The sequence below is a fragment of the Haliotis cracherodii genome, unplaced genomic scaffold (genome assembly GCF_022045235.1).
Source record: "Haliotis cracherodii isolate W230 unplaced genomic scaffold, xgHalCrac1.p SCAF_21, whole genome shotgun sequence".
Classification (NCBI taxonomy): Eukaryota; Metazoa; Mollusca; class Gastropoda; order Lepetellida; family Haliotidae; genus Haliotis; species Haliotis cracherodii.
This window is the reverse complement of record NW_027266277.1, coordinates 581,928-603,194: the sequence shown is the minus strand read 5'-3', so window position 1 is coordinate 603,194 and position 21,267 is coordinate 581,928. Positions and strand designations below refer to the sequence as shown.

Here is a 21,267-nt window from a genome sequence, read left to right as displayed (position 1 = left end):
ACAGTGATGGTCCGTTTTGGGTTACCGGTAGAATGGTAGCCTGTCCTTTGGATCTGCATAAAATAGTGCCGCAAGGAGCGCAAACGCTCTTGGGCACTTAAACCAGTCTAGGGATATTGCTGCGAGGAGCTTGCTTGTGCAGACGCGAAGGGACGTAACTCTCGATGACTACTGTTTCGGCGTGATTCTTGTTTTCTTACAGAGATCGTATTCTTTGATTTAGTCTCAAATTACACACCTCGGTTAGTGCTGTATAACGAAGAGTAACATCCGACCATGGCAGACGAAGATGAAAAGGGATATAGATGGGAAACAGAATATGAAAAAACTTGGTACTGAACGCTTATGCCAGTTAATGTTGACATTGTCACAGAGCAGGTTAACGAAACGTCACCGATTTCCTCTGGCGTAAACGGCGACTTATTGTCTAACGAAAAAGACACCTCATATTTTTAATAACGATGAGAACGTTTTATGTAGTAATATATACGCTTTGTACGATTTGGCGATGTTTATTCATTCTTTGTTTCTCTTAATATTGTTGGATCTCATCTATCATCCACAAATATTGTCATCTATCAATGTCTCGTATTTTGTCGCATTCCACTGCATTTTACAACACTAGTCCATGAACCAAAAACAAATCAGACTGAAATAATTTGAAATAAAATAGTTACCTGTCATGATCATCTTCGTCATCTAAGCCTAAAGCTCATGTGGAAATGTTGATGTCTATATGTTTGGCCTTCATGCTTCATCTGTTTGTTTATTGAAGTTGTCTTCTCAGACAAGTGATTTAGTTAGAAATATGGCTTCAAGATTTGAGTGCACACTTTTCAAAGACGGGGATTATAATAGCGAGCGCCATGAGCATTCATATGGTGAATGGAGTCGAATGCATTATAAATGGACGTATTATTATTCTTGCTGTTCTTCTTGTTGTTATTAGTTTGATTGTTATCATCATCATTATCATAAGTACACTTTTCTGTGTTTCAGGGAGGCCCTGATCGAGGATGATGCTGGCTCACTACAGGCCAGCGTGGATGACATCATCCAGAAGGCCAAGAAGAGGAGGCTGCTGGAGAAGATCGGAAATATACGGCTGGGAATGGTAATGACAACTTCCAGTTCCACACAGCATCTTGAACCTTCCTTTTTTAAGGGGAGCAACAGATGGCTGAGTCGTCTGAGGTGCCACACCTTGTATCCCTTTGTCCTTGTAGACATGCCTGAAACCTATTGCTGTGGTTTCAAGTCCTGGTTTTCTGTGATAATTTCTAGGTGTGGCAGCACCAGTTTACATCGTTTTGTCCTGGGTTCGTATCCTGATTCACCCTGATAATGTTTTTTTTTTGTTTGTCAGCACCATACTCATTCTCATAAGTTTCACCAAAGTGGTTAACATCTGAACATTTATTTAGTGGAAATTGTGGAACTTGCTTCCGCAAAAATCTCCCTGGGAAATAATAATTCATCATCCAAAACAGGAGATATAGCTTGGGTTAGATGAAGGTGATATTGCTTCAGAGAAATTTCATCTCATCTCATCGGTTACCATGATGTCACAATCAAATGACATCCCTCATCTCTCTGCCTCCCAAGCTGACTGTACTTGTTACACTCAAGACACTGGACATTACTGTTGGAAACTGAAGTAGTGGGAAGAATGATGTGGAATCGTAAATAGAATTTCACCCTTGTGTCTTTTTATATCAAATATATCAACACTCGTTGATGTAAGTTTCAAACTCTGGCTTCAGGTGTTGGTACGTGTTACATGTTGATTCCTAAATTAAAACAAAAGTGTTAACCAAGAAATCTGTATCTAATGAATTTAATGTGAAACCAACAAACCACCAACATATATATAATATCAACAGTTGTATTACTCAATTAACTTGGTTTACAAATCAGTGCAAACTACTGCACAGCAATTACAATGGCAGTATTCAATAGAATGGTTGTTCAATATTGAATGGCAGTATCAAATACAAAATATGATGGCAGTGGTGATATCAAATAGTTCAGTGATAATAATATTCACCTATCCGCAACAGGGGTTAAGTTTCCGATATAGGCCTAGGCTGGGTATCTGAGTTATAAGTGATCTTCATACAAAGGTGGTCTTGATGTAATGTCAGATGAAATGTCAGATGAGACAGGGATGGGCCCGCTCCACTTATATAGCCTAACCAGCTTCGAGCACTTTCTACACAGTGCCAGACCAGTCCAGTGTCACTAGAACGTCACAGATTATTCCACATGTTTCCACAATGCTTGGCATCCATCCATGCTGTTCTGGAAGTTTAAAGATAATTAGAGCATCTAAATATACTAACTTCCTCACCACTGCTTACATTAAATTGTACTACATCCCTGACAACTAATCATTGTCCAAATACAATGAATGAACTTCTACTGAATCTCAACAGAAACAATGTAATACAGTTGCAATCATTGTTAACAAAAAAACTACATTGCCATATAACAATAATAAGGCTATGTAGGAGAGAAAAACCCAAGGGAAGTAAACATGCTGATATGGTGAACATACATTTGATATCAAAAGACACTTGGGTGGGTTCTCTATGTATTAACATTGTGCCCATGTTTTTAAAATTGTGTTTTCTTCAGATGCGACATCTTTATTTGATAATTGACATGTCAAGCTCAATGAATGATCAAGATCTGAAACCAACAAGACTGTTCTCTACCATAAAGGTAAAAGCATGCTTTACTTTTACTATTTGTGATGAATTCAGCTTTTTCAGTGTTTGAGTGAAAACTTCCAGGGGTCACTTTCCTAAACATTAAAGTTGAAAATGAAAGATGTATTAGGTCCTTAGTAGCGCTGGGACTGGGATGCTCGGGGACACGGTTCGGGTGGGTCCTGAGTAGGACCCGTGTAGTCATATGACTACCCTGATCCGTGGTTAGTCCACTGTCATGTGATATGCTGTAATGACATTAACAATGAAACTCAATGGTTACACTACAAGTATTGCTAATGTTTGCATTTTTTTCTCACAATGCAAGCATTCGTTCTGACTTTTATATGTTCGAGTGAGGATAAAGCGTCTGTCAACTGCAGTGTATGCATGATCAGATCGTTTTATACATGTATCTAATTAGTTTTTGCCAGTGCTGCAGTAAAACAATTCCGACATTTTGTACCCAACTTTGAGACCTATAGGGGGTATCCGGGTAGGGCCGGGTAATAGTGTGTCGAGTACCCGCGTAGTTAATTTGGACTCGTCACAGCCCTAGACCTTAATTTAAGATACTGTAACAGAAATCTTCAAGGCTCCAAGAAATATCATAAATTTCAAAGACTGGACTTCCTATTCAAATAACTCTGAACTTTCATGGAGTTGTTGCCATAAGGTATGAATGTCTACAATGTTCTGTGTGAGCCATGTATGGCAATAATTCAAAAATGCTTGATTCACTCCCTCACTGTTATCAGTCAAGTCTTGGATATTATCATTGTTGCAGCTTTGTGAGAAATTCATTGAAGAGTACTTTGATCAGAACCCCATCAGCCAGCTGGGCATTCTCACCACACGGAACAAGCGTGCAGAAAAACTCACAGAACTTGGAGGTACATTTATATAAGACTGAATAGTTAGCATGACCTATATTGCTGATATATGATTATGACACTGGTAGTTTCCAATGCAGAGTTGTCTCCCTTAGTACTGCCAGGCAGTGCTGATATTGGGTTTTGAATACCAGATTCGCCCTGGTTATGATCTTGGTAATGGCTTAAGACTGTGAATGTGACTTTTGTTTATCCAGTATCAGATTATTGTAGGTTTGAAATCCAGATGCAAACTGATTATGATCTAATGGTTTGTCCACATGAAATCCTTGCCTGTTTGACGATGATGATGATGATGATGATGATGATGATGATGTGGAATTTAGATTTTTTATCTGGTGGTAGAGCGTCTGGTTTGCGGATGGCCGAGGGTTCGATCCCACTGTGCTTGTTGTTACCCTGTCTGGCGCTTTGCATTATGGGGCTAAAACAAGGACTGGTCAGCTTGGTGTCAGTACACTGTGTCTGGTATCTCAATGGGCGAGCACCATGAAATTGACACACACACACACACATCGCTCTATAAGTGCAATAATCTTGAACACAATGTTAAAGCCAGTTCACCTCACCTCACCTATATTTCATACACTGATAGTCCAAACTCGAGATTATCCCACGAATAGTTGTTGAGGATAAAGAGAATAGTATGAACATTGAACATAGACATGTATGAGTGGTGTCCTCTGCCATGTTATTGCTGGAATATTGCTCAAACCATACTCACTCACTCACTCACTCACTCACTCACTCAATCTTCAGGCAACCCAAGGCGCCACATCACAGCTCTTCAAGGATTATCAGACAGAGCGTGTCAAGGCGAGCCGTCTTTACAGAACTCCATGGAACTGGCCATGCAGACTTTGAAGTGGGTCCTGTTTGTTTTGTGTTTTTCTCTGTGAACTCTTTGTAGTCAGGTGTCATGGCTGACCAAGTTGTCCCAGGCGCCACCAATTGGCACACATTACTCTTGTACCCCACAGCTGTGCCAGGATATGTTGGATCTTGTGTTCCGAGATTCTTCATGAGTATGATGCTGGCACCATATTTGTGCTTTTTGTTTCACAGGAATGGTAAATGACTTCATGACTGATTCTTCCTAATTTTTTTACAGAATCTTTTGACTTTTGAAAAATATCTAAAATCGCAAATATATTGCCATTCCAGTCTTTTGTTCAGTTTTCAAATTTTGAATCGATAACTTTGTCAAAATATTTTTAAAACGTAGTTTGAAACTCGTGCTGTCGTGCTCGTGAAAGCTGCTATCTGATTGGCTGATGTCAACTTCTTGTTTGTCATTTGTTTGCGAAATTTTGCGAAATATATGGCATATATATATGTATATATATAACATTTTATGTTGTATGAGAGGGTCTATATTACTAACGGGAAACATGATAAAAATAAATATTATTATGTTTAATTTATTTCTTCGACCAGCTTCTTTTCAGTGGGGGTGGTGGGCCTGTGAAATGAAAAATTTAAAATGTGTGGCCTACTCAAACTCTGGTATAGTTGACGTGTGAATGTTGTTAACCTCAGCAGTTTGCACTGTTATATCACAACAGCTTGTTTGCTAAATGAAAGGTATATCTTGAAGAAAATAATAAAGATGTTTCAAAACATCAGCCTTTCTTCCTTGGCTGACAGCGGTAATGTGATGACACGTGGCATCACCCCTACCATGTTCATGTTGAAGCTGTGTGATAGGGTTCGCCACACACCTAGTTCAAACAACTTCTTCTTCAGCTGGACCTCACACAGCTCTTTCTCTATAAAAAACAAGAAGTAAATGCATTATGGAGTAATGGAGGATAAGTATTCAAATATAAAAAATATCTAGGATTTTACTGGTACCAAAACTGGTACCGTGTTGCTAAATGAAAGAAATATTGTAAATCATGAAATCAATGCGTCTCCAAAAGAATGCGACCGCTGGCCCCTAGCCAAAAATGCGACTCAATATGAATGCGACACCCCTCTCCTCTGAAGCATCAGTGGATTTATATCTAAAGACAATACAGGAGAATCCTCACCTTAATCCAACCTTACATTAATCCAATCACACACCAAATAGCACAGCTTATTAGCACCAGAAGAGTACTTCTGCTTAAACAATGCATGCACGCTGGCTTGTGACGCAGTCTGACGCACTCGCAAATAACAGACACAGTGTTGCGTGGGTGGTGTCTGTCTGGACTTGCAGGTGTGATAAGTGATGACATGAGCAAGTAGATCGCTTGTCTTAACCCCAGCAGTGACAATTCTCAGGATGTAATTTGTGTTTGAATGACATTGTTTACATACTTGTTACAAGTGCTACTCAATAAACTGTTTTACATAGTTGTTTGTTTTCAGCATATGTCTATGTCTTATTGTTGATATAAATCGATGTTTAATAATGCGAGTTAAGACCACTCACATTTTTCGCGTTTAATTCACGCTCGCATTAATTTCAAGATTTACAGTATCTTGTAATATTTCCCTTTATCCAATTGCAGACATATGCCAAGTCACGCAAGTCGGGAAGTGCTGGTAGTGTTGGGGAGTTTGTCAACGTGTGATCCTGGCGACATTGATGCCACAATAAAGGCAGGTATATGCGTGAGTGCGCGCGCACAGTGTTTTATGAGAATCGACACTATGGTATTTTTGATCCACCAATATATTGAAATTAGAAGTATTAATTGCATAACTGAGACAAATCTAGAAAATACTTATTTTGATATTTTGTATTAGAGTTCACACAGGGCAGTATCCTCAGCCCCACCCTCTTCAATATAATGATAAACGATCTATTCGAGGGTCTATCCCCTAAAGTAAACACATCAAAATTCGCGGATGATGGAGCCATCTGGATCCGCACTAAAAGCATGAAAATGGCCAAAAATCTACTCCAAAAATCTCTTAATAAAATACAACAATGGGCTGACAAATGGGGCTTCTCCCTTAACTCAGAAAAAACAACAGGAATAGTATTCAAACATAAAAAAATGAAACCCGCCTCCCCAATCCTCCAGCTAAACAATCAAACAATCAAATTTCAAAAACAAACCAAATTCTTAGGACTTATTTTCGATGAACATCTCACCTGGGATGCTCACATCCAAAACCTAACAACTAAATGCAGTAAAGACCTAAACACCCTAAGATGCCTAACTGGCTCTAACTGGGGAGCCTCCAAAGATACTCTCCTCTCTCTCTACATATCCCTAATTAGATCAAAACTAGACTACGGCTGCGCCATATACAACACCCTAAACAACTCTCTATCTAAAAAACTTGACTCAATACAATATCAGGCTCTCAAACTCATTACACGCACCCAACATGGCACCTCCTACACCTCACTTCAGGCCTTAACAGGAGAAATGCCACTAAGTCTACGCAGGGAACAGCTAAGCTTAAATTTCTGGGCCGCGTCCCAATCAAACCCTCTCATCCAAAACTTAATAAACCAAAACATCAGCCCTAAAAACCAAGCCCTAGCTCGTAAACACCCCTTACTTACCCCAATATCCCAAAGAATAACAAACTACCTAAATGAACACCAAATTAAAAATCTTAAACAAAACTGCAAACAATCAAATATCTTCACCCCTAAACTTAAAATACCCAAAATAGACACAACACTAGCTAGCCAAATAAATAAACAAACCGACCCAAACATAGCTAAAACTACCACACTAGCATACATACACAAAAATTGGCCAAATTGGTGTCACATTTACACGGACGGATCCTCAGATCCGACCTCCAAACACACGGGTTTCGGAGTCCATACCACACAACCAACTAAAACCACACAATCCTTCCGACTCCCAAATAACCAATCAATATTCACGGCAGAACTAATGGGCATGGCCTCAGCCCTCCACAATCAAGAATCAAAAAACAACCAAAAAATCCTAATACTTACTGACTCCCTAAGTGGACTACAAGCCCTCCAAAACAAAAATACCCATGACCGACCTAAATTAATAAATCAAATACTTAAAAGCTCCAACGACCTAACAAAAGCAGGCAAACAAATAACCTTCTTGTGGATACCCGCCCACGTAGGAATATACGGTAATGAAAACGCCGATAAAGCAGCTAAACTATCCCTCAAAATCCCAGAAATAAGCTTAAACTTACCCATCTCAAAATCAGAAATTAAAAGTGTAAACAAACAAAAAATCACAAAAAAATGGCATAACCTATATCTAAACTCAAATAGCCAAATCAAAAGAGTGCTCAGCAAACCACTAACCAAACCAAAAATTCTCCATCCATCAAAAAAAATCGACAGAGTAATCACTAAACTCCAAACAGGACACACCAACCTAAATAACCACCTAAAAAAAATTAAAAAACACACTACAGGTAACTGCCCACACTGCAAACAACCAGAAACCCCAGAACACGCACTCATCCACTGCACACACTACCTAACACATCGAACCGCATTACAAACCACCCTCAATCTAAACAAGGCTCTCACTCTAGAAGCAATACTAAACCCACAAAATAAACTAGAAAACTTCAAGGCCTTAGGCGTATTCTTAATAAAAACGGAACTAATAAAACGCATCTAAAACCATAATAACCTACCAAATCAAAATCACATAAACAAACAATCATCCACCATACCCAGCTCCCTTAGTTCTCCTCCCCAACCCCATCGGCATCTATTCCAAATCTCAAAATTCCCAAATTCTATATAAGCAACCCCTAAAGCCCCCTCTTGGGTTGCACAGACCACCCTCGCCCCTTTCGGAAACACAATAAATGGCCTGGCCGGGCCCGTGTGCGAAATACGCATCAGTCGGAAAGCGCACGTTAAATCTCCAAAGTAAGTAAGTAAGTAAGTATTAGAGTTCATGTATTTTATCAGCTCACCTGACTGACTGACAGTCAAGTTCAGTTGTCCAGTCGTGCACCTGTCTATTGTTAGGGGCAGCATCCATTTGATTTGTATAGGGGGGTAGGAATGTTTGGGGGAACTGAGCAACATCAAACAATCTATTCATTTGCATCAATTGTTTTATGTTAGGGAACAATACACCAAATAAACTTCATTTTTTACACCGCTGCTAACAAAATATTCATTTTGGGTCTATTTGTGAACAAACCATTCTTTTAAAAAAGTCACCCTCACCCACCTCAGATTCAAGTGGATGCTCCCTAAGATATATAGTCTCATTTTCATATCATTTTGAATTTTGAAATTTTAAAAGATATTATGACATTCAGTTTGTCACCAAAGTGAAAATGCTGTCACAGGCAATAAAATGTCAAGTAGGTGCAAATTAGAAAAAAATATGTTTTGACCCCTCTGAACACGAGCTGATATTTGGCCCTCAGCCTCTGTCAGTGATTGTCTGAAGAACTTGTTATTTCTTGGCCACAGAACCTGGAGGAGTTGAATGTGCGCTGCTCGGTGATAGGGCTGGCGGCGGAGGTCCGGGTGTGCAAGAAACTGTGCCACAAAACACATGGTGAGTCAGGCTCGTCCTTCATCTGTGATCACCTTCATGTTCTAGGGGGGCGGTCGGGTAGCCTAGTGGTTAAAGCGTTAAGGCCGAGAATGAATGAAACAGCAAACGTGCAGGCTCGCTCGCCTGTTTATTTCTCGCTCGCCTCGGTTCAATTTTCCATGTCTTCGGGTTTAATTTCTACTAGCATTTTCCCAACTGTGTTTTCCCGCTCTCAGGGAACTAATATTTGAATCTGGCGGTAACTGACCATGTTATTTGAAACAGCCGCCTTCTCCCGGACATATTTCTTCCTGTTCGTTACAGTCTAACTGGGGCGATCGGGTAGCCTAGTGGTTAAAGCGTTGGCTCATCACGCCGAAGACCCGGGTTCGATTCCCGACATGGGTACAATGTGTGAAGCCAATTTCTGGTGTCCCCCGCCGTGATATTGCTGGAATATTGCTAAAAGCGGCGTAAAGCCAAAACTGACTCACTCACTCCATGTTCTAGGGGTACAGCATTTCTCTGGAGAGCGGAAGGTCCGGGGTTCGATCCCCGGCCACATCATACCAAAAGACGTTAAAAGATAGTAGATAGAGTGCGGCGTTAAACAACAAACAAATGAACAATTGCGTATGTTCATACCATGACAGCAAAGCAAGGGACGTAACTCTTGCGAATATCTCATTGATCCAGACCACTGTCTGAAATGGATATTTTTTTGGTCATACATATTTCTGGTGTAGACCGATTCCACTCTGTATGCCATGACATTACCACTGTATCATGATAAACTGTCTGCAGGGAAGTACAACGTGATTCTAGACGAGTCTCACTTCAAAGATCTGCTGTACCAACACGTGTCTCCCCCTCCGGCCACGGTAAGCTCCTCACAGTGTCTGTTGGACAAACTCTAAACATGACAGTGATGTGGAAATTGAGGCAGAATAAGTCCCAAGTGGATAAAAAGAAAATATATAAAGATTATGATGATAAAATGAAAACAAGCTCTACACTTGATACAATTTAACAAATTTGTGATACAATAAGTTGAATTCATGATACCCGGTAGTATCTTTGCGATTATAAGTCATAAGTCAAAAATGTTTCACAAACAAATATGTTTGAAATGTGTGGAAAAGATGTACGAGGAAAGGGAACACACTGTTATGTCAATACAAGAGGTATGCTTATAATTATTTTTCATTGAGAAATAAATATGTTGCTGTACTTTTTGCACTATTTAATGCTTGGGAATTTTCATCATGTTACTGTACTTTGGTTTGTTTCAGTCAAATACAGAATCCTCTTTGATCAGAATGGGTGAGTAAAAATATTATCTTCATCATCATCATCATCATCATCATCATCATCATCATCATCATCATCATCATCTTCTTTCTGTTTGAACAAATATCATTTATGTATTTTTATGTTTTTGGAAGCAGATTAATATTAACATGAATGAAATAAGATTTAAAAAGAGATTCTAAAAGCATGGTTTGGGAAGCAAAAAGAACGAATCAAGGTTGATTCAAATTTGGTCTTGAATGGCGAGCCAAGAGTAACTTCCTTCTTAGATTGAGGTACTTTGTAAAATAAGAATTTATTCCTTATTGTGAAAAGGGAAAAAATGTGACCAAATAAGGATGAGTTCTTTGTCAAACTAGGCATTTCACACAACCGTTATTGATTAAATTGAGACTCATAACCCTGGTTAAGTTGAGTGTTGATGATGCAGGCTTCCCCCACCACACGCTGAATGCTGACCGAGACCAGGGGGAGAAGCCGTCCATGTGTATGTGGTGAGTAGGTGGTGCTCTCAGCATCCATGTGTATGTGGTGAGTAGATGGTGCTCTCAGTATCCATGTGTATGTGGTGAGTAGGTGGTGCTTTCAGCATCCATGTGTATGTGGTGAGTAGGTGGTGCTTTCAGCATCCATGTGTATGTGGTGAGTAGGTGGTGCTCTTGGTATCCATGTGTATGTGGTGAGTAGGTGGTGCTTTCAGCATCCATGTGTGTGTGGTGAGTAGGTGGTGCTCTCGGCATCCATGTGTATGTGGTGAGTAGGTGGTGCTCTCAGCATCCATGTGTATGTGGTGAGTAGGCGGTGCTTTCAGCATCCATGTGTATGTGGTGAGTAGGTGGTGCTCTTGGTATCTATGTGTATGTGGTGAGTAGGTGGTGCTCTTGGTATCTATGTGTATGTGGTGAGTAGATGGTGCTCTCAGCATCCATGTGTATGTGGTGAGTAGGTGGTGCTTTCAGCATCCATGTGTATGTGGTGAGTAGGTGGTGCTCTTGGCATCCATGTGTATGTGGTGAGTAGATGGTGCTCTCGGCATCCATGTGTATGTGGTGAGTAGGTGGTGCTTTCAGCATCCATGTGTATGTGGTGAGTAGGTGGTGCTCTCGGCATCCATGTGTATGTGGTGAGTAGGTGGTGCTCTCAGCATCCATGTGTATGTGGTGAGGAGGTGGTGCTCTTGGCATCCATCTGCATGTGGTGAGTAGGTGGTGCTCTTGGCATCCATGTGTATGTGGTGAATATGTGGTGCTCTTGGCATCCATGTGTATGTGGTAAGTAGGTCATGCTCTCAGCATCCATGTGTATGTGCTGAGTAGGTGGTGCTCTTGGCATCCATGTGTGTGTGGTGAGTAGGTGGTGCTCTCGGCATCCATGTGTAGGTGGTGCTCTCAGCATCCATGTGTGTGTGGTGAGTAGGTGGTGCTCTCGGTATCCATGTGTATGTGGTGAGTAGGTGGTGCTCTCGGCATCCATGTGTATGTGGTGAGTAGGTGGTGCTCTTGGCATCCATGTGTATGTGGTGAGTAGGTGGTGCTCTCAGCATCCATGTGTATGTGGTGAGTAGGTGGTGCTCTCAGCATCCATGTGTATGTGGTGAGTAGGTGGTGCTTTCAGCATCCATGTGTATGTGGTGAGTAGGTGGTGCCCTCTGCATCCATGTGTATGTGGTGAGTAGGTGGTGCTCTCGGTATCCATGTGTATGTAGTGAGTAGGTGGTGCTTTCAGCATCCATGTGTATGTGGTGAGTAGGTGGTGCTTTCAGCATCCATGTGTATGTGGTGAGTAGGTGGTGCTCTCGGCATCCATGTGTATGTGGTGAATAGGTGTTGCTTTCAGCATCCATGTGTATGTGGTGAATAGGTGGTGCTCTCAGCATCCATGTGTATGTGGTAAGTACTTGGTGCTCTTGGCATCCATGTGTATGTGGTGAATAGGTGGTGCTCTCGGCATCCATGTGTATGTGGTAAGTACTTGGTGCTCTTGGCATCCATGTGTATGTGGTGAATAGGTGGTGCTCTCGGCATCCATGTGTATGTGGTGAATAGGTGGTGCTTTCAGCAGTACATATACCCCAGGAGGGACACGCAGCCAGGGTGTCGGGTGGTGGGATAGGGTGCCACACAGCAGGCAGTGGGATGGTGGGGTAGGGTGACACACAACAGATAGTTGGGTAGGGTGCCACACAACAGATAGTTGGGTAGGGTGCCACACAACAGACAGCGGGGATAGGTGCCACACAACAGACAGTGGGGTAGGGTGACACACAACAGACAGTGGGGTAGGGTGCCACACAACAGACAGCGGGGTAGGGTGCCACACAACAGACAGTGGGGTAGGGTGCCACATAACCGACAATGGGATGGTGGGGTAGGGTGCCACACAACAGATAGTCAGGTAGGGTGCCACACAACAGATAGTGGGGTAGGGTGCCACACAACAGACAGTGGGGTAGGGTGCCACACCACAGATAGTCGGGTAGGGTGCCACACAACAGACAGTGGGGTAGGGTGCCACATAACCGACAATGGGATGGTGGGGTAGGGTGCCACACAACAGATAGTCAGGTAGGGTGCCACACAACAGATAGTGGGGTAGGGTGCCACACAACAGATAGTGGGGTAGGGTGCCACACAACAGATAGTCAGGTAGGGTGCCACACAACAGACAGTGGGGTAGGGTGCCACACAACAGACAATGGGATGGTGGGGTAGGGTGCCACACAACAGATAGTCAGGTAGGGTGCCACACAACAGATAGTCAGGTAGGGTGCCACACAACAGACAGTGGGGTAGGGTGCCACACAACAGACAATGGGGTGGTGGGGTAGGGTGCCACATAACAGACAGTGGGGTAGGGTGCCACACAACAGACAGTGGGGTAGGGTGCCACACAACAGACAGTGGGGTGGTGGGGTAGGGTGCCACATAACAGACAGTGGGGTAGGGTGCCACACAACAGACAGTGGGGTAGGGTGCCACACCACAGACAGTGGGGTAGGGTGCCACACCACAGATAGTGGGGTAGGGTGCCACACAACAGACAATGGGGTGGTGGGGTAGGGTGCCACATAACAGACAGTGGGGATGGTGCCACACAACAGACAGTGGGGTAGGGTGCCACACAACAGACAGTGGGGTGGTGGGGTAGGGTGCCACATAACAGACAGTGGGGTAGGGTGCCACACCACAGACAGTGGGGTAGGGTGCCACACAACAGACAGTGGGGTGGTGGGGTAGGGTGCCACATAACAGACAGTGGGGTAGGGTGCCACACAACAGATAGTCAGGGTGCCACACAACAGACAGTGGGTTGGTAGGAAAGTTCCATGGCCGACACTGGTATGATATGTTAAACCCAGTCTCTGAAGCCGTGTGGGTGAGGATTGGTCACCAGCAACCTGTTCCAGTCACACAAGGTGATTTATAGATTCGGTGGTCAGTTTTGTTGGCTTTCTTGATTGCATGTCATTGTACTCCGACTGTATGGATTGTCTGGTTGATACTAAATTATTTACAAGCTGCCATGAAGTTCCTTGACTATTGCCAAGTATTCCGGAGAGCACAAACAAATATTATATTTCTTGGTGTTCCTGCTTTATCGGTTTCACTGGTGGCTATGCAGAGTTGTGGGCCTTTGTCCTACCAGGATCATCTGATATTGGTTGTAACTGATCCCAGAAAACAATGATCTGCCCTAACATAAATAATGTTTTGAAGATCTTTCTTGTTGTAATGGAGTTTTGATGCATGTCAGAAACAAGATGGCCCCATACTCCATTGCTTGACTGACGTTTTAAACCAAACCCGATCAATTAATTCCTTGTAGGGATGGAAATCAGAACAAAATGCCGATAACTGATTTATTTTCCAGCCATGCCGATGGAAAGTCTGGCAGCCAAGGCTTCAGCAACAGCGGCTACTTCTGTCCCCAGTGCAAGAGCAAATATTGTGAGCTGCCCATAGAGTGCAAGGCTTGTGGTAGGTGGCGGCCATGTTTGTTGTTTTACACCGCACTCAGCAATATTCCAGCTGTATGAAGGCAAACTGTAAATAATCATGTCTGGACCAGACAGTCCAGTGATTGACATCATGAGCATCGATCCACACAATTGGGATACGATGCATGAATCAACCAAGTCAGCGAGTCTGACCAGCCAATCCCGTTAGACTCCTCTTACGACAAGCATCGTCGCATCTTAGCCCTAGCATGGGCAGCTGAGGATATATTCTGACCTGGATCTTCATGGGATGACGTGAATGAATTGTGGGGACATCAAAATGGTGGACCAGGTTTCACGAGTATCTGACTACAGATATAACAAATAGATTTCACCAGTACCTTTGTTTATGACCATGTTTTGATGTCACTGAGATGTCACTCACTCACGTAGTTTCTTCCTATATTGTTGTATGATATATTTCTATTTCCAGGTTTGACGCTAGTGTCTGCCCCGCACCTCGCCCGGTCCTACCATCATCTGTTTCCACTGCCAGCTTTCAAGGAAACCCCAGTGTCAAACTTGTCAGCCAATCCAAAGTCAGTCTGCATTGTGGACACCCACAATAGTGATAGAGAATAGGTCTTCAGCAACCCCTGATTGCCATAAAAGGCGACTATGCTTGTTGTAAGAGGCGACTAATGGCGTCGTGTGGGTTGGTTGATGCATGTCATCGTATCCCAACTGCGTGGACTGATGCTCATGACGTCAATCACTGGATTGTGTGGTCCAGACTTGATTATTTACAGACCGCCGTCATATAGCTGGAATATTGCTGAGTGCAGCGTTAAACAACTAACAAACAAAAGGATGGTGGACAATTTTGTCATTATCTCCAATGTCAAACAGCTTTATGACCTGTGGTATGTTGAGAGGGGTGGAGGATATTGGATGGGGATACAGATGGAATACTGCTGAGTGAGATCGAAGCAACAAACTTGATTGAAATGCACATTTCATTTTCCCTAAAGGAAGGGCATTAACTCACTATAAAAGTCCAGTTTCCACCCTTGTTGAACTAGCCTGGAATTCCGGAGTAACATTTTAGCTGGACTAACAAGTCTATGCATAGTCCAATCATATTGTGTAATGAACTAGACATCCGGTACATAAACACCATGGATTTCAACATGCAGATTTCGGTTGACTGCAGAATATGTGTACCGCCAACTGTGCATTGACCGACAGTTTGCAAATCTTTTCATGTTTTTAATCAAGGTGCGCAAATGATTTGATGCACTTAGCGGAGTAACACCTGTTTTATTACAATTTTGTTCTTGATTAGTGATCAGATCGTTTTGACTGGGCAACTCCTTTTTGTTTGAAGTGAATGCAAGTGATATGAGAGTTGGAATCTGATTGATCAATAGGAGGGACATAGAAGGGACAGAACTCGTAATAGCCACTGGTGCCGCTACTATGAAGCCTAGAAATTCCAGCCTAGTTCGGCAAAAAGTGGGAACTGGACTTTTATAGTTGGTTAACGCCATGCCTCAGGAAAATATGCACATTTATGACAACATGAATTTTGAAAATTATTGAAAATGCTTAGTTCAGAGACAATGTATTATCCAAAAACAAAAATCAAGAGAAACCAACAGCACACGTTGAAACTATGTTAATCAAGCATGTTGTATATCTTATACCTCTGTCCAGTATTGGATCAGACAGAAACACAGCAAATCTCGTTTCGTCGTGCAGCCTCCGTGGTCTTGTGGTAGAGCGTCCGCCCGGAGATCCCCGGCCGCGTCATACCCAAAGACGTTAAAAGATGGTACTTGTTGTTACCCTGTCTGGCGCTTGACATTAAGGGGCTAAAACAAGGACTGGTTGGCTCAGAGTCAGTATACTGTGTCTGAGTGGGGTATTCATGTTAAACTGCTGCATGGTATCTCAGTGAGCTAGCACTATAAATTGGCATCAGTCCGGTCTAGTACAAGCAGCCACACACACACACGCATGCACGTCGCTATATAAGTGCAATAATCTTGGACGTGACGTTAAACCCAATTTCACCTCACCTCACCTCACCTCACATCACCAAGTTTTCGTCAGTAATTTACTTATCATTTTTCATTATGTGGTGGGGGCACGGGTGGCCCAGTCGTCTAAGGCGCCGCAATTCGCTGTGCAGAGTTGCGTCCCTTGGGCACGCCAGAAACCTATAATTGTGGGTTCGAATCCCGGTTCGCCCCGATTATGTTTCTAGGTTTGTAAGCACCATACCCGTGCTCGTGGGTTTCACTGAAGTGGTAAACGTCTGAGACCTGCATCACTTCGGGCTTTCCTCCCACATTAAGCTGACACGCCGCGATATAACTGGAATACTGTTAAAAGCGGCGTTAAACCCAACTCACTCACTCACTCACTCATTATGTGGTTGAAATGTTATGTGTGTTGGATCATTCATTCACGACAACACTTTGGACAATGTTTCCTCTTGTTACAGGTGCTACTCTTGCCAGATTCAAATCACAGAACAAAACGTGAGTGTTATTGTCAAATACAGATTTTTGCTGCATTCCAGGTAAGAACATGTATCCATCAACATGATCAACCTCTACTTGTTGAAAGAGGCGACGTAATGTCCCCATCAATTTATTAACAAAGGCAATGAGATAAAAATCAACAATACCAATCAAAATGTCTTTTCTGAACAAGAGTTCAGCATTAAATCATCAATCCAAAATGTTATATGGATTATCTAAATCAGAAGACATATAAATGCACATTTAGATGGAAAAGTTGTTTTCCTTGAAATTAAGATCGATAGAGGGGCACAGGTGGCACAGTTGTCTAAGATGTAACTCCTCACAGCGATAGTACGTTCCCGGAGCTCTCTATACTATCGCTGCCACCAGTCTAAACACTGTGAATAGGTGTCCACAACCAACTCGCAGCCGAATGACCCTTATGTTTACAAACCAGTGACGACTGTCGTGACGCCAAATACACTTATCGCTGCTAAATTGCTTTCTTCGTTTGTCAATTTGAATTTCTGTTTCATTAAAACATTCTTGTTGTTGATATAGTAAGAATGTAAAGGAGAAGTTGGTTGTTTTTCCGTTAGTCTGCAATCTCGAACCAATCTGATTATTAAAACAACAAAGTAAATTCATCTGGAAAATATGGTCAGTCGTAAACCTTTTCAAAATGAAATATGATGGCATCCCCAAAGACATAAACAAAAGTATCAACGTTACTGCATTTGGGATTAGAGGGCAAATTTCGAGATTCTTGTAATGGCCGCGCCCACACTGGTGGCAGCGATGTTACTGGGAGTGTAACGAAGGTGTCACGCGCTGGGAAGGAGCTTGGCCGGAATCCAATGATCATGGGTTCAAATACCGGTTCACCCGATTATTTTTCTAGGTTTGTCAGCCCTGCTCGTGGGTTTCACCAGGTGATAAACGTCTGAGACCTGCATCACTTCTGGCTTCTTTACGTGGACACGCTGGGATATAACTGGAATACAGTTCCAAGCGGTGTTAAGCCCAACTCACTCACTCACCCCTTATGCTAAGAATAGTTTGATTTGATTTTCTGACCAAGTTCTGCATCATGTTATTGGAACTGGACATGAGACAATGGTTCCACGGTGTCCTTGTGAGTAGAATATCGAACCCTGGGAGGGGTGTTCAGATACCAAAATTTCCAACAAAGTAAACTTAAAATCTATTCTTGCCCAGTTTGATTTTCAACTTGCTCTGCTAAATCAGAGAAAGGAAAAAAGGCAATTAGACAAGCCAGTGTCACTATCGATGGTCAACCACTGGAACTCACCTAACCCAACCAAGATCCATTTCCGTTTTATTTCATATGATTTGTTCTTTTCCACTTTTATTTTTCATTTTTTATCGTTTATATTTACAGTTGTCTTTATTTCTATATTGAAAAACTTGTCCAGAGGATCATCCATGTCAGTTAAACTGGAAATATGATATCAAGAGATACACAATGTTTGATTAGTTAACATATTAACAGTTCAGCCAATCAGAAAAATTCGAAAAAAATACATTCTTAACTTGGAAACGTCTACACTGACATCTCACTGACTTGGTTGATGCATGGACATCGATCCCAATTGCGTGGATCGATGCTCATGATGTCAATCACTGGATTGTCTGGTCCAGACTTGATTATTTACTGGCCGCTGTCATATAGCTGGAATATTGATGAGTGCTGCGTTAAACAACAAACCAACCAACACTGACATCTCGACTTGATAATGTTAAAGTGACTATCAGAATTAACCATGGAATTCCAAATGGGATTTTTATCCAGTGAGTAGACTGGTACCCTGCTTCTGTTCACACACTGCTACACGACAGTCACAGCTAGAATTAAAGCATTAGGACAGGGAACCAGTCTAATCCAGCGAGGAGTTTGTGTAAAGGGAGGTAATTCAAAATTATGTTCGAAGCACTCAGTGTATCGTCTAAGTTTCAAAGTTAACACCGTCAAGGGCAACTAAATGATGTTTTCCCACTTGCACACCAGCACTTTATTATCATAGGTCGGAAAAGTCCGCCATGCTTTTTAAACACCCCTGCCTGATTGATCCAGGATGGGGTTCACAGGACCAGTAGAAATAACGGAAAGTGGGGTGTTTGTTCCGTTTCCAGGATGGGGTTCACAGGACCAGTAGAAATAACGGAAAGTGGGGTGTTTGTTCCGTTTCCAGGATGGGGTTCACAGGACCAGTAGAAATAACGGAAAGTGGAGTGTTTGTTCCGTTTATGTCATCAACTTGAAATACGAAATGATTTATACCCCTGGTGATATATTGACCTGTAATCAGAGCTCAAGATAAGCTTCATATCTGCGTAAAACACGCATCAGAAATGCAGTAATACGCAGTAAAATAAAATCCAAGCGTATCAAATACGCAACGAACTTGACAAATACGCTACAAAAATAAAATTTGTGGTACTATCAAAATATTGTGAAGTAACCCTGCGTATTCGATGAGCAAATCAGCAATTTATTTTGAAATTATAAACGGACATTCTGTCAACCTTGCCAAACTCCACGATGACAGTTACATCATGATCATTTGCCATCACACTTTCTTGTGGAAGTATCGTGGTATTTTTGAGTCCTATAAAGCTCTCGAACCCACACGACATTAGTTTGCAGGGAGTAGATGAATAGCTTATTCTGAGCACTGTGTAATATTATAACAACTCACTCACTGACACGTAGCTTCTATTCCAGGTGTATATATGTGAGAGCTGCAGCCAGTTGTTTTGTCTGGACTGCGACCTGTTCATCCACGAGACACTCCACTCCTGCCCTGGGTGCTCAAGCTTCAGGGGGACCCAGCTCCAGTCTCAAATACCCATGATTACATGATCAGATGAAGATGTTTCACGGGTACAGTGTGTGAAGCCCATTATGGGGCTTCCGTTGCTCGTTGTTGTACTTTTGGGAGGGAAGACAAGACAGGCCTTTACAGACTTTGTCGCTGCCCCGATATGGCTGCAATATTTCTCACGTAACATTCTTTGGGTAATTGATCCCCACCACACTGTACTTGTCATTCAAGCGGACCAAATGGATCTGGTGGGCGGACTGGATGAATTGGTTGATAGAATGTCTTTGCATTCCTTTCAATCACTGACTTGTCTGGTCCGTAATTTGTTATTTACAGGCTGTTGTCATATTGCTGGAATATTGCTGAGTGTGGTGTTTGACAAGAAGCAAACAGAACATTCACTTGTTACTGTTAACACACAATATATGATGATGAGGAGGAGGAGGAGGAGGAGGATGCAAATAAATGGATCAAAGTGAACTTGTCATTTTAGTTATGTTATTAATTAATTTTTAATTAATTTTCAAAGGAATGTTCTTGGAACCGAGAGATTTCAACCAGTAATATCATGGGAATCTTCCTGTAATATTCTCGAAACTGTGAGACCTCCACCTTTAGTGACATTTGAATGTTCTTGAAACCGAGAGGTCCCTTCCAGTAATGTTGCCTGAATCTTCTTGAGAAACAGATGTATAATATCAACTAGTAATGTCACCAGAGTTTTCTGGAAATTGAGAGACCTCTACAAGCGTCACTGGAATGTTGTTGAATCTGAGAGGGGACGGTGGGGTAGCCTTGTGGTTAAAGTGTTCGCTCGTCACCCGTGAAGCCCATTTTCTGGTGTACCCCGCCGTGATATTGCTGGAATATTGCTAAATGTGGCATAAAAGCATACTCATTCACTTACTGAAACTGAAACATCTCTACCAGTAATGCCATTTAAATGTTCATGAAACTGAGAGATCCCTGCCCTTAATGTCGTTTGAATCTTGAATCAGAGATCTCTACCAATAATGCAAGAGTTGTTCAAATATGAGGGATCAGTGTTGTTATTTGTTGAGATAAAAATCAAATTTTCGTTGTGTTCATTGAAATTCCTGCATTCTGATCAGCTGAATTGGTCACGTGTTATTGCATTCATTTCCTCATGAATGTAAAAAATTAAACCACGCCCACCGAGGCGCACTTCGTTTATTGCTGCGAATCCCAATATTACAGTCGAAGGAATTCCCTTTCTGCTCACATGTATCGTCATGCACAGGACATTTAGCGACATTCATGCATATTCATTGTCCAAACTACCCTTTGAAACCGAAGGCCGAGAATGAATGAAACAGCAAACGTGCAGGCTCGCTCGCCTGTTTATTTCTCGCTCGCCTCGGTTCAACTTTCATGTCTTCGGGTTTAATTTCTACTAGCATTTTCCCAACTGTGTTTTCCCGCTCTCAGTGAACTAATAATTGAATCTGGCGGTAACTGACCATGTGATTTGAAACAGCCGCCTTCTCCCGGACATATTTCTTCCCGTTCGTTACAGTCTAACTGGGGCGGTCGGGTAGCCTAGTGGTTAAAGCGTTGGCTC

The 21,267-nt window shown here is 42.3% G+C and overlaps 1 protein-coding gene across 1 annotated transcript; it reads left to right on the top strand.

The window, feature by feature from the left end:
* The first annotated feature begins 139 nt into the window (after positions 1 to 139).
* On the top strand, positions 140 to 20,135 carry LOC139470754 (general transcription factor IIH subunit 2-like). The gene is made up of 14 exons (XM_071253038.1): positions 140 to 332; positions 1,000 to 1,114; positions 2,638 to 2,724; positions 3,499 to 3,604; positions 4,364 to 4,469; positions 6,103 to 6,193; positions 8,994 to 9,081; positions 9,865 to 9,941; positions 10,353 to 10,383; positions 10,802 to 10,865; positions 14,242 to 14,348; positions 14,802 to 14,907; positions 16,818 to 16,854; positions 19,586 to 20,135. The coding sequence occupies exons 1-14, from the start codon at positions 277 to 279 to the stop codon at positions 19,721 to 19,723; spliced, it is 1,209 nt and encodes a 402-aa protein (XP_071109139.1). The 5' UTR covers positions 140 to 276; the 3' UTR covers positions 19,724 to 20,135.
* Positions 20,136 to 21,267: the final 1,132 nt, after the last annotated feature.